General features: G+C 41.8%; 1 protein-coding gene across 2 annotated transcripts in view; it reads left to right on the top strand.

Moving 5' to 3' along the window:
• The window catches only part of RYK (receptor like tyrosine kinase), a 734,028-nt gene that overhangs the window by 663,187 nt on the left and 56,919 nt on the right, over positions 1 to 13,922 (top strand). For both annotated transcript variants that reach the window (XM_085634236.1, XM_085634235.1), the window contains exon 11: positions 6,481 to 6,613. In XM_085634236.1, the coding sequence (XP_085490362.1) occupies positions 6,481 to 6,613 (133 nt within the window). The remainder of the gene's footprint in view (positions 1 to 6,480; positions 6,614 to 13,922) is intronic.

Genomic DNA, 13,922 nt, shown 5'->3' with positions numbered 1-13,922 from the left:
ATTCCTTTGCATGATATATGTAGAGCAGCCACCTGGTCCACTACACACACATTTACCAAACACTATTGTGTAGATGTGCAATCGAAACAGCAGGCAGCTGTAGGACCGGCTGTTCTCAAAACTCTTTTTCAGACCGCTGCAGCTGGCACTGGTAGCCGCCGCTAATAGAGGGTACTGCTATATATTCTATGCACAGATATGAATTCAGCAGCCCACATGCCTCGAACTGAATATGCTACTTACCAGTATGCATCTGTTCTTGGCATGTAGGGCTGCTGACATTCATATCGCCCACCCTCCTCCCCGGCGCCTGTAGCAGCTGCAGCTCTCAGAATTACTGTAAGCATGGTCATCACTTTCTGTATCTACTCCATCACTGCCACAATGGCGAAAAACAATCTGAGGATGGAGAGGATGCCCATGCGCACTGTGGTCCAGGGGAGGAGTCACCTATCTCAGGATACTTCGAAGACTCTTCCAGGACAACAACGTGCAAACATCCGGACCCAACACTAGGCGGCGATCTATGCACAGATATGAATGTCAGCAGCCCTACATGCCAAGAACAGATGCATACTGGCAAGTAGCATATTCAATATTTGGAAATCTTGCTTCTGGCATATGTCTGTGGGACGTTTCTCAGAGGTGCATGTGTAGCTCTCACGGGTCATAGTCATGTGTGTTTGTGTGCATCTCTTGTAAATGTGGGCGTTGCAGCATTCCATTTCCATTGGATATTAAACCTATTGGAACTCTGCCTCTCCGCCAGAGGTTCTGGCCCCGCTTGATTGTTGCACTCACTGAGAGCTCAGACATGGGCATGGACTGCAACACTAGGCACCAGCATGCTGTGTTTTTGTAGTTCTCAGTACCTATGCCCACCACATTCCTTGAGCATTTTTGACAGCTGCTGTGAACGCTTTTACTAATTATCTCAATCCCTCTCACTAACTCTCTCACTATCAAACTCTCTTTAAAAACACTAATTCAAGCTATCTCTCTCTCACGGACTCTCTCCAAACTAACTCTCTAACTATCTCTCTCCCCCACTAAATAACTCTCTATCTCTCACTAACTAACTAACTCTCTCTCTCTCTACTCGCACTAACTAACGTTCTCTCTCACTAACTCGCTCACTCTCTCACTAACTCATTAACAAACTAACTATCACACTAACTGTTACACAGGTACTATTTCCAAAGCTTCAGCCTTCTGTTATTTATGCACCCCATAACAAAACAAGCATTGGCATAGCCAATAGTTCTCACCTTTGGGACCTTATAAGTGTTTAGTTATCCAGCACAATATCCTTGGTGCAACAACATCAACTGTTGCATGGCTAAACACTTATAAGGTCCCAAAGGCGAGACCTATTGGCTAAGCCAATGCTTATGTTGTGTATCTCATGTTGGGTATTATGTACTCCCATTGAACTTGCACACACTTGAACCCATGTGGCGCTTAATTTTCTTTTTTTTCATTTCTTTTGCTTCTGAAAAATAGAACCTATAAAAAAAGAAAGAATGAAGTAATCACAGCGATCACATGGCAGCTGTACATCGCCTGGCTTATTATGTACACATTTTAGGCACATCTACTTTGTTGTGGATTATCGGGGATCAGTGGAGCTTCTTGCTTTGAGTAGCATTGGCAAGGGATAGAGTAAAGTGTAAGTATGTTGTCAAAGAGCTATGAAATATAACTAAAGATAACCTCCATCTTGTCACAAAATTGTTTGACCACATTCATATATTGGCTTGCAATCTTGTGCAACAGGATGAGAAAGCCGTGAAAAGACACAAAAGTAGCATTAAGTAAACCCATGTAAGACTAGCTGCTAACGGAGGTCAAGAACAAGTGGAAATGGGAAAAGTGAGGGAGAGCCACATGTTTCAAGCAAAGGAAGCCATTCCGTCTTTGAAGAGAACAGAGTATATGTTGCAAAATCAAACTTCAGATGCACTTTCACAGGTTTGGTCTGGTAAATTGGAACGAATGGCAGCAGAAGAGTCCTCTTGCATATTACATACGTGACCACCGTACTTGCTTACTTAGATACCATCCTGTGGATCACACCTGTGCCACTGATGGGCTCCGCTGCACAGTTGTATGTGATTTGATAGAAAAACGATTTCATGAAATACTATTACTGAGAAACTATTTCATATAGATCGCTTAATGGAAATTTTCAGGAGGATTGGCATTTACCATTTCATAGAAACCACTTCATAGAATCTTTCTTTTTAATTGGTTTTTCCATATTTATTTTTTTAAGGTGTAAATGAAATGGTTGCGGTTCTTACCTTCAGAAACATATTTGTCGACGTTAATTATTTTAATCCTTTGTCAGGGGACTTTATTTAAGATTTATATCTTTTACATTGTCAAACAATTACTTTGGATGCTTTTAATTTTCTGAACCCTCACATCCATAAATACCACCCATCTCTGCCCACTAAAAATGCAGCCCCATGCATAAAAAACACCCATCCTTGACCCCTATACTACACAATCCCTTAACCTTAAAAGTTCTTTTTAACCCTAAACTCCACCCAGCCCTGAACCCTAAAAACCCCTCAACACTTAAACTTCACTCATCTTCGACCCTTATACCCCAAAACCTCTCTACTCCTAAACGCCACGCAACATTTAACCTAAACCCCATCACTACCCCTTAACTCCATCAATTCCTAAACCCTAAATAAACCCCTTCTATGTCTAGACACCATACGTCCCTGAGCCCTCAAAACAATGCACCGCCATTAAACCTTACTCGTACCTGAACCATTAAAGTAGTCATCTCCCCTGAAACCCACCTATTCATGACAACCTAAAACCCCTCCACCCCTAAACTCCTCCATCCCTCAACCCTAAAAAAAACTTCTACATCTAAACTTAACCTCTCCCTGAACCCTTAAAACCCCCACACCAGCCTTAAACTCCACACATTTCTGAACTCTAAAATCCTTTCACCACCCCAAAACTCTACCTATTATTGAACTTTAAAAGCACTCGCCAGTCCTAACCTCCACCCATTCCTGGACCCTAAAAAAAACCTTAGGTTAGTTAATTTGCCATCATTTTGGTTTCCTCCTATGTGGTTTCTCAGTTTTCATTTTTACATTAATTCACATACCTTACTGCTGCACATCCTTAAGCTGAAATGCAACCAACAAAGTAGATGTGGCAGGCAATTATGGTGGTCATGCACTTAGTCCAAAGGTTCTTCCATGACGCTGGCATGTTCCCTGCATGCTCAACCTTTCCTGCCAAAAACATCCAAAATCCCCTGGTAAGTCAAAGTTGAAGTCCAAGCAAAAACAGATAAAAACAAAACACAACTCTACTCCATCCTGCCACTCTGAACTAAAGAGAAGGCATGAGGACTTTTAGATGTGAGTAATTCACCTTCAAGTTCTGTGGTAACAGAACTGTTTCCTTAGCTGATATTAGGATATTCTGTTGATGTCCAGGCCTCCTTCATAGATATGACTTTTCAGTGAGAACACAAAATGTGTTTGGAGCTCTTTAAGACAAGTGGAGTCACTGAGTGCTCCTTGATTCTGTTGACCTCTACCAAGCAGTTTCTACACCAATTCAGTAAGTTTATAGGGCTGGTGTGTAGTTGGAGATAGTATCCCCAACTGGTACAACAGTCACTATAGTTGTTTCATAGCCATGGATGTTGGGCTGTGCGCCGGCCAGCAGGGGTATCCGTCCTTCCATTTCTCTTCTCCTGCTGCAACAGCCACCAAGTCTGCCCTTGGTGACGCATGCTTATCTAGTAGGGTGCAGAAATCATCATTCCCTCCAAGTGTGGTGATCCATCACGTCTGACAGATGGGTGTTATAAATCATTTAACATGGCAGTGCCCTGCCTTCTCGTTTTCCCTGCCAAATATTCCGCCTGATTCAGAGTGAATTTCACTAGCGTGAATTTCATTCTGCTGCTAGAGGTGCAAGACCCTACAAGCATGCTATCAGGAGGATACTGTACTTGAGAAGGGTAGAAAGTTGTTAGTCTTGCTATTTACTTGTGCAGATGTAGGTCAGGAGTGGCTCAGGCCTTTTTTGGATCTTCAGACTTCAAATGCCTTCATGCAAAAGGACCAATTTGAAATGCTCACTCTGGCTCAGATGCTGTTTCCCCTATAACTCAGCATCCCAATGGTGACCCTGGACTGCTGAATGCGTATGTTCATACACCCGTAATGCAGTCCTGCATACTGGTTCAAGGTAGACTTTGAGCATTTCCTTTGCCATGATCCCTTCCTGCTTCACCAGTGACTCTCTGGTGTTCTCTAAAGTGATGGTGGTGATTGCTGCCCACCTCAGGCAGTCTGGGTTGCCAGGTTTTCCCTGTCTTTGCGACTGGCTGTTGAAGGTGGAAGCGCCAAAGTTGTCAACCTCCTCCAGATGATTGTGAACATCCTGATCTCATTGAGGTTTACTTTCGATGAGCCGAAGTCACTGCTACCTCTTATGCAGAGACTTCCGACATTGACGCTATCCTGGACACACGGCAGGATAGTCCGGCTTTGATCCCATTGTTTTAGCCTTAGTCCTGGATCTCGATGAGAGCATCTGAGTCCTCTTGGCCCATTAGCCTCCTGCATTCTCCTTGTCAGCTTTGCCTGGTGGCACTGGAATGTGAAGTTCCAGTGGTCCCAGCATCATAGAAATCTGACAGTTGTATCCAGTTCTTGAAGAAGGCTGCTCACAATCTGCAGTGTTGACTGCTCAAACACAGTTGGTTCAGCCACAGGGTCATCTCCCTTCCTGACCCGGAGCTGATGGTCGTGTCTCTGCTGGGCTAGGGAGGTCTTCTGGGAGAGGTGAAGATGAGAGGATTTTCATCACCGACGGAAACCCAGCGTCACATCAATCAATTGGAGTTGTGTGCCCCTGAAGTTGGTTGGGGTACCTGGGTATTTCGCTGATCGTGAACCACTTGGTAGGGTCCCTGAATGTTAAAGCGTATGAGCGGAGTAGGTATTCTTGCCAAAAGTCATGACTCTTTCACATAGGGCAAGTCATCACTCTGTCAGCCTTCTTCTCTTTCCCACACCTCTCGAAAGAGATGGGGCTCCATCAACTGCACCCCAGAAGAGCTTTACATTTTACGTTGATCATACCAAGGAACACCATTTAGATGATGACTTTTTTTGAGGTTCTCTGCAGCAAATAAAGTGAAAGCTGTATAAAACATCCACTGTCGAGGTGGCTATTCCTCTGCTATGCAATAGCCAAGAAGCAGCTCCCTGGAAGATCCGAGAGCCTGTTCCACCAGAGCTAAGGCTGCAATTACTGCGCTAACTCACTCCTTGACATTTGCTAGGTTGCGACGTGTGTCTGTGCATATGTCCTGAAACACTACTGCCTTGACAACCAGATCTGGCAGAAAAGATGCTTTGTTCACTGGGTCCTGCAGGACTTTAGATGCGAGTCCTCTCCACAGACACTTCACCTGGCAAAGTACTGCTTTGGTGTCTCTTCTAAGGTGAGGAATCTGCGGTTAGAAGTATCCATCAAAAGAACAAGGTACTTACCTTCAATAATGCTCTTTCTGGTGAACATCTAACCTCAGATTCTTTACTGCCCTTCCACCTCCCGTTCTGTGGAGTAGCCTTTTTTAACATCTAAAATGGTCCCATGGTTAGTGTTCACCATACCGGTACCAACCGTTGTTTGCGCTCTGCATCTGGCGACCGGGAAAAACAAACTGACATCAACAAGCAGGGGTGACCCGTATATGCGGCAGTGCGGAGCAGCACATCACCAACTAGTGACATGCAGGAGTACTGCTAAGAAAAGTTTCCAGATCCAGTTTGGTACCTGGGAAGTACTCCAGGTTGAGAAATCTGCAGACAGAGTATCCACCAGAAAAAGGGCTACTGAAGGTAACTTGTTCTTCTACCACCACTACACGTTTCTTCTTGTGAATGAAATAGCTTGGCTTTTAAACTACAAAACAAAGATGTGTGGCTGGGGTAAAACGTGTGTATTACCTTTTTCAAAACAGTCTGGACCCTTGTTTACTTTGAAAATAGGGATCCTAACCATGTTGTCCTACTGGCCAAAGGATTATTCACTAAATTTCCAATGCTTGTTCTCCCAACCTGTATCTATTCTATACATACAAATGCAAGCCATTATTTCACATTCATCCTTTATTCCTTTTCAGATTACACGGGGCCGTGTTTAGTTTTGCTCCAGGCCCCTGAACAAATGAATTTGATCACTTTTATAGTTATTTTAGGTTGTAAGGGAAGGGTGTCACTAAGTTTCTGCCTTTTACGCCTCATTGAGTATACTCTGTCAGGTAACGCCTCCTACAATTATACAGCGATCTGTAGTATATATTTTAGACACACAGACAATAATTGCTAACATTTGTCTAAGTCAGTTGACAGCAAATATCTGTCGATTTATGCTTTTTTTCCCCCCAAACTTGACTCACTTTCTTTTCTTCTTTCACAGGAATCTTCTTCCCATCAACCATGTGTGCATAGAAGAGTCCGAAAAACCAATGGTTCTGCTTCCATACTTAAACTGGGGAAATCTCAAACTGTTTCTTCGACAGTGCAAACTAGTGGAGGCCAACAACCCTCAGGTACTAAGGAGTTAGAGCCCAACAAACCATGCTTGACATATTCTCACAAAGGTCATGTGGTCTCATATTAAACATATTGGTGTTTATTGGCAGGCTAGTAGACTACTGCCCACTTGAGAAAAGTAGCTCTTCACGTTAGGAGCAGTAATCGAAGCTAATTTGGATTATATTTGTTTGGTTATCAGCTACAGGTTGTCAGCAGAATATAAGATTGACAATGACAATTATCCTTGTGGCCTAGATGAAATAAATTAATCTAGAATTGAGCAGTTATTTTGTACACAGAAGATGCCAGTGTGGATTTGACTTGGGAAATCGTCCTAATGTACTAATTATATGTTGGCATGTCTTGGTGTCCATTTGCCATATTATGAATGTCCTCCGAAGTTGAGAGATGTGGAAGGTACTTCAGCTTGTTCTAATCTAAAGGTTCAGTCTTGCCTCTGATCAATATATGTTCCAATGTTTGTTTGAGGTGTGCTGCTAGTGTCTAGTAGAAACATGGTTCATGTTGTGTTTTGAGTACTCTTTGTATATTTCCGTTTGGATATTACATCCTAGGTGTTTGCGGGTTGAACATGCCCACACATTAGTTTTAAAGTTCTTATGGATACATCTTCCCTCGGATTCCTCATCTTATAAATAATCCTTTGCTCTTTCAGACTGGTAAGGAATTAGTTTTTTTCCCCTCCGCTATAACTCTCCAGAACAAACAACCACATGGCACCAAGTGTCTCCGGCTACCACTGTTCCGCCTGATATTCTCACCAGAGTATATTAGGTGAGAGTCAGCAGATTAATGGCAGTACCTATTTTCCCATGCTTTATTAATGTGGTCGGCAGCACTCTTGCTGTCTCTATAACAAATGTCTCAGTTTTTGTCAGCGACTAGGTCAAATATCGCCTCAAAATGCCCCAGCTTTCAAGCCTTACAAATGGTGCTGCTGCAAATAGATGTCTTGCGGATTCCCCCACCGACTAAATGTAGTGTTATGGCCTGTAACTCTTGTGCTTTCATGTACCTAAAGGCCATCTGGGATCAAGAGGCAGAGTTTCATGTGGACCTCTCCTCCCAATGGAAGGGTTCCTTCGAGGGAGCATTCTCTTAAAATATCTTACCACACAAACTGCTGTAAGAGGTCTTCTTACTTGAAGAAGCAGTCCTGCTCCTGGGAGTGTTGAGTCTCAACACCATTCCACCATGCTGGGCTCTTCCTCGAGTGACCCCATACACCTTAAAAGATGAGACCGGAGCTCCCTGGCCCTCCTGTCGACCCAGCGCAGCAAGGCTTTCCAGCTAGTAATGCTGGAAAAAAACCCTGAGGGGGTGTGTTCTTGACGGCAGGTCTGACCCCTAGTGCCCCCTGACGCAGCGTTTCCATGGATTTTGGCCCCAGTGCCTTAAATCGGTTTCACAATTGGCTAGATCCCTGCCCTTTTAATTTGAGCTTTCTTCAGAACATATTTAAAAGTCAATAGCAATGCTGCCCACAGCTAACTCAAACGGGTGCCAAGAAGAAGTTGGGGGTAAGTATTATCTGTGCTGCATAGGAGAAGGTTAAGTCTAATTTTAAAGGTGACTATATTGTTTGTACCACTGCAATGTACAAAGCTTGATCCGTTTGGAGATTTTTGAATCCGACTCAGATGCTTTCGCTAAGATGAATACTTATTACAGCCGCATAGATGATGATGAATGAATGCATATTTCTCATTGGTCTAAACACTATGTTAGGATCTGCTGAGCCGTGGGCAAAAGCCAAGAAAAACCCACTCTATAAATCATTCTGGCTCATTCTACTTGGTGTCTGGGTAGCTACGTGGTCATGCTTGCATACTTTTGCAAAACACTGTTTTCTCCTCAGTCAGGCATGCAGTAACAAACACTTTGGCCAAGGTATGTCGGTTGATATCCTTGGTGAACCGGCGCTACTCAATCTCCTCTCCCAAGGAGGTACTGCTTTGAGACTCGTTCGTAAGCTGAGGAACCTATGGGAAGATGTATCCAACAGAAGGAAAAGGTACTTACCTTTGGCAGCGATATTTCTGGTGGGTTCATAAACCTCTCGTATGCCTCACTGCCCACTCCTCTCCTCTATAAGTGAGTTTGATGGTTAATAAGATCCCACTGTATACAAACATGTTAAGTGCTGTTTTTCTTACTATTGTGGCACTCGATGAGCAGCAAAACATTTTTAGGAACTGACACTAGCGAGGTGGCCGTTCCCTATTGTGCTATTGTGCTCTGGTGTGTGTTATCACTTCCAGAGGCGGAGTCATGGCTGAAGCCATGTGTGGGTGCTGGAGAGTCATTGCTGGTGAAACAGTTTACAATACAAGTCTGAAGCCTTGAAGGAGTATTCATAAGTTGACAGAATTTGAAGAAAGGTTATATACCCAACACCAATATTGTCACCGAAGGTAAGTAACTTTTATATTGAGTGTTAATGTCAGATGTACCCTATTAAGTGGTCAAATGGATATATTTCCGGATTAATACTTGGTTACTATGCACACAAAAATAGTGAATTTGTGTACATATTTCAAGGTAAGCAGTCGTATTTGCCATTGTAAGTACTGAAAATTAAAGACCGCATTTATTTATATTTGTGGTATTTGTATGCTCTGTTCTTCCACTTAAGTTGGTAAGCAGGCTTTTTGGGTGTGTTAAACTGGTGTTCAGATTTGTATCAGTTGTGCCGTTTTTTAATGTGTTCAAAATCTTTAAAGTTGATTGGGATAATAGTGTGAACAACACAGAGTCTTACAAAGATAACATTTTCAAGTTGAGGTAATAATGTAAGCTTGACTCCCACTCATGCTATTAGGTGTCAGAGGTCGTTCGAATATGTGAAGAAGAGTGCATGTGTGTTTTAATGTTTGCGTGACCACGTTCATGGAGGGAGAACTGAAGTTAATTGGTAATTGTGCAATCGTTTGTGTACATTATTTTCTACATTGTCACATTGATGGAATGATCCGTAGGCATGCTTGCCTTTGATCACTTCACCATACAGCATTACATTTTCGTTGTTATTAATTGTATGGTGGTGTTGCACTTATTTTTACCCCTCGAAATGTAATTTCTTATTTGTGTCAACAATACAATAATAGACATACTTTAGATATCGCAGTAAAGAAGTTTGTGAAATAATGTGCAAGAGGTTTTGTTAGCTGGTGAATTTGCTGCTGTTCCTCCTGTTAACTAATGTTTCACTAATGGTTTTTCAGGGAATTTCCAAAGATTTTTTTAATCAATCCCAATCCTGTAAACTTAAAATAGTTTCAATTTAGTGAGGAAAGTTGAAGAATGCATTGATACAGGATACAGAAGAATGGGTGCCTAGTCAAGGGGGATGTTCATGGGTACACAAGCCATACTCACCCACTCCCTTGTCAAACGACTGGGGAATTGCCTCCTGATAGTAGGAAGTATTTGTGGACTTTGGGAGTAAGGAGGAGAACGTTCAACCCAGGTATTAATTCGCATCCCTGGCGCCAGACTTTAAAGAGCAGCAATGGTCCCAGGGAGTAACGAATCTTGATTGCCTCAGCATTAATGGCCCCAACTACCGATGACTGTTAACAGCCAGAAGGGTGGGTAAAAGTTGGCTTACATGTTTATCCCTCCTTCAACTAAGAGGAGAAAAAAAAGCTATTGCTCTTAGGGACTTCTCCATGGCACAGAGCGTTAAAAGATTAAGTTAAACCACGACAACCCTTCACAGCTCATTGTCAAAATGGGAGCGTATTTGTTATCTCCTCTGTCCCTTGCCACGCTGTTGGTTGATTAAGTTTTGACCTCCGCCCTGCTTCTGTGACAGCCAGGGTTAGATCGTGCATAAGTGGTTAAGGCTAAGCCACTCCTGCATGGTCCAGTTCTGCTCTTGCTTTTGTTTTTCTTAATGTACCTGTTGCCTACCAAACAGCTAATATTTTGTAATCGGGCATTTTGCCCGTTAACAAGACCTTGCTACAACTCGTCAGCCATTTTTGAAGGGTTCACATTGTGTGTTTAGGGAAGGAAACTAAACATGTTGTTTTATATCAATAATTTGATTTGTGAACATCATGATGTCTGTGATCAAATATGAAGCTTCTTCTTGAAATAAGGAGTTTTCAGCTCCTAAAATAGTTTGCAAAATTCAACCGATTTTCTTAATGTTCCCAAGCGGACTAAAGTATATATGTATAACATGCACATGCAGATCAGAAGGCTAAAGGTTTGCCATTTCCTTAAAATTGATGGAACCAATTTGAAAATGGCATTGAATGAGCCTGAGCCATATGTCCTTTCCAGATTTTGTAACTTAACCCTTAGTTATTTTTTAGTTGTTTTTGTTTTGTTGCTTATGATGATTTCCGCAATGAAACTCAAACACTTTTTGCTACCTCCTTTAAAACCTTGCTCCCTCGATCAGTCTGCACCATATTGCCTGAATAAAAGTTATTGTCCCCTTTTTCCTCACAAAATATTGCTGCAGATTGCAAAAAAAGGATTTGGAGGGTTTGTGGGGGGAAAGTGAATAATAAATAAAATGTGCTTTCCTTTAAAATAGTATATCGTCCTTGTTATTGAAACACAAATGTTACCTCTGTAAGATACACAGACTGGTTGAGATTTAGTCCCCCCCAGATAGTATTTTTTAGGATTGCTGATAAATGTGATGTATTTGAACCTTTCTGTGTAAAATGTTTAGTAACTTCTAAATTGTTTACAGCTTAGACTGGCGCCAGTGTTCTTAGCGATGCAACATTGGAGTTTCTTGGATGCTAATCAATTCAACTAGAAGAGTAGTTATAGTCTTCCTTGTGTACAAAAGGATATTTCTATTTAAAATATGTAGATTATCAAATTCAACTGTCTCATATTCCCACTACTTGTTAAATTATTTAAGGTTATGGTTTTATTGTCTCAACTTGGTACAATAGAGAAAGCTTTCTAGTGAGAGACTTTGAAAGCCTTTTTTATGTTTGAGGGTCATGTCTCACAGCATTAATAAAGTCTTAAAAAGAAGTAAGTGTTTGGAAAATTACACATAGTCCTGAAATGTGTCGGCTTGAAAATCAACCAAAGGTTATATAATATACCTTTGCCAAGCTTTTTCTTCTCCATATTAATACGATTTCTTCAGAAAAGGCAGGCGTCTTTGTCTTTCTTTCCCTCTTACTTATGCGTTCACTTCTGGATCTTGTGCACTTTGTTAGTCTTTATATTCACTTGGTTAGTCTTTATATGCACATTGGTTGTCTTCATATGCATTTATTATTATACGTTGTGCAACTGTAAAGCAGATGAGCCCGATTTCGGCTGCTTGTTTTTCTATAACTGGGTGTTTGAGAAAAACATACTTCATTTCGTTTGACAAATGTTCCTAACATTATTATAACATGTTATTGAAGATCGAATGATAATCCGCTGCCTTCTCTTCCTTTAAGTACGAGTTTAGTGTTTTACATTCCTTACATTTCCACTCGTATCTTGCGCTCCATGTCTGGGTTAAAATGAAAGTGTTTTTTTGGCAAGCTAATTACAGCCAAGGTGAAAGGTCTGTTGATGTTTTTGAAAGATTGAGGAGTAACCTGATTGTTGGTATGGAAAACTGTTAACTGTGAAATAAACCATTTTCTACAGAATTAATGAAAACCCCTGAAAAAATAGTTTTATTCCAAAATTCGAAAGTCTTAATAAAAACTGGCTATCCATCACCGTTTTATATTCACTAGGCTTTTGGGACTTGTAAGGTTACAATATACGTTCTGACTACTTGCTGTTTTCATTGTCTTGTCGGACAACTTTAAAAAGAACTTCGCTGTCTGGAAATGTGAGGACAGATTTCTCACTCTATTGATCTTCATTCTTCCCCTTACATTCCCCTCGTTGGATGTCTTTAATTAGGCTTCCGCTGTGTTTCACCAAGATGAGACCTTTATCAGGTCAATGTAGGTCTCGCCTACTAGCAGCTTTTAGCTGTCTGTTGTCAAAGAACTTTTCTAAACAATACCAATACTTAGAGTGGGTTAAGATTCTGCTGATTGCTTACCATTGGTTATCTTTCTTGCTGTTTCAAATGCTTTCATCTTAATTGACGACTTTCCTTCCTCTAAGTTATTCAGAGGCCAATAGATCGGAACTCCAATTTATTATACAGTGTAATTTTTGTGTTTGTTTGTGGCAATAGTTGCTCAATGCTCCTAAACTGGTACTAATATTTACAGCTATTTAAACTATTTGGTGCTCAGGGTAGGGTCATGGGAAAAGGAGTGCTTGTGAACATGGTGGAGTTGTGTGGGTAGGGGACATGGACAGGGTAGTGTTACATATATCCATCACATTTACATGGTGATACTGATCCGGCCTTAAACATAGGTCAGTTGTTTCGCATATATTACATAGCTTTTCATGGACACCGTCAATAATTTACAATTGTCCTCGCTTGTATATTGAACTAGGTGAATCAAGCCTTAGGGTGAGGTCTTCATCAGGACTGTGATATTGCACCTAGAGGCAATGGAATACTATGTGTTAGGGTGGTGATAGTGTTATCTCGCGGTAGTGGATGTGAAAGCAATGTGTAAAATAAATTACCTAATTGTACTTCCAGCATGTGCCTGGTTGCTGGGGAATTGAAAGATGATGTGGGGTTCGACAGAGCTCCCAAATGCAGAGAAAGTCATGGTAAGTATAAAAAAGAAACGCAATGTATGGCTGACTATGCACCCTATGTAGATTGACACTCAGAGAGGTGAGTGTACGGCCTTCCGTGCGCGTATGTGTTGGATGGCAGGTCATAAGATCACTGGCATCATACTGATGAATCTGTATTATTAAAGGACAACAAAGGTTCTGTGTTATTATCAAGTCGATATTTAATGGTAAACACCACATCATTAATGGAGAGGAAAAAAGCCTAGGTTACAAAAGGGTCATAAAATCTTAGCAGACCAGGGGGACACTCCGGCGTCTGCCGAGGGTCCAGCTGTCAAGCAGCATGCAAGGTGAGTCAAGGGCCAAAGGCTATTGTGAGTGGCGCTGGACTGCGAGCGCAGCCGCGTGTTAGAACAAGGGTAAATAGTTCAATAAGCGTTCGGGATGGGTCCGCGAAAGTCAAATTATGCAGGTAGAATGCGCTTAACGCTGGGGCATCGTTGTGCGTTAAACGAAGATTTAAATACAAGTAAAAGAGCGGCGCTGATCTAAGAGCGCAGCAGTGTGTTTGGACAAGAATAAATGAATAAGTAAACATGCGGCTGTGATGGGTCAGCGGCAGTCAGAATGTGCAAATATAATGCGCTTTACGCTGGGGCA

The sequence above is a fragment of the Triturus cristatus genome, chromosome 11 (genome assembly GCF_964204655.1).
Source record: "Triturus cristatus chromosome 11, aTriCri1.1, whole genome shotgun sequence".
Classification (NCBI taxonomy): domain Eukaryota; kingdom Metazoa; phylum Chordata; class Amphibia; order Caudata; family Salamandridae; genus Triturus; species Triturus cristatus.
This window is presented reverse-complemented; position numbering and strand designations above follow the sequence as displayed.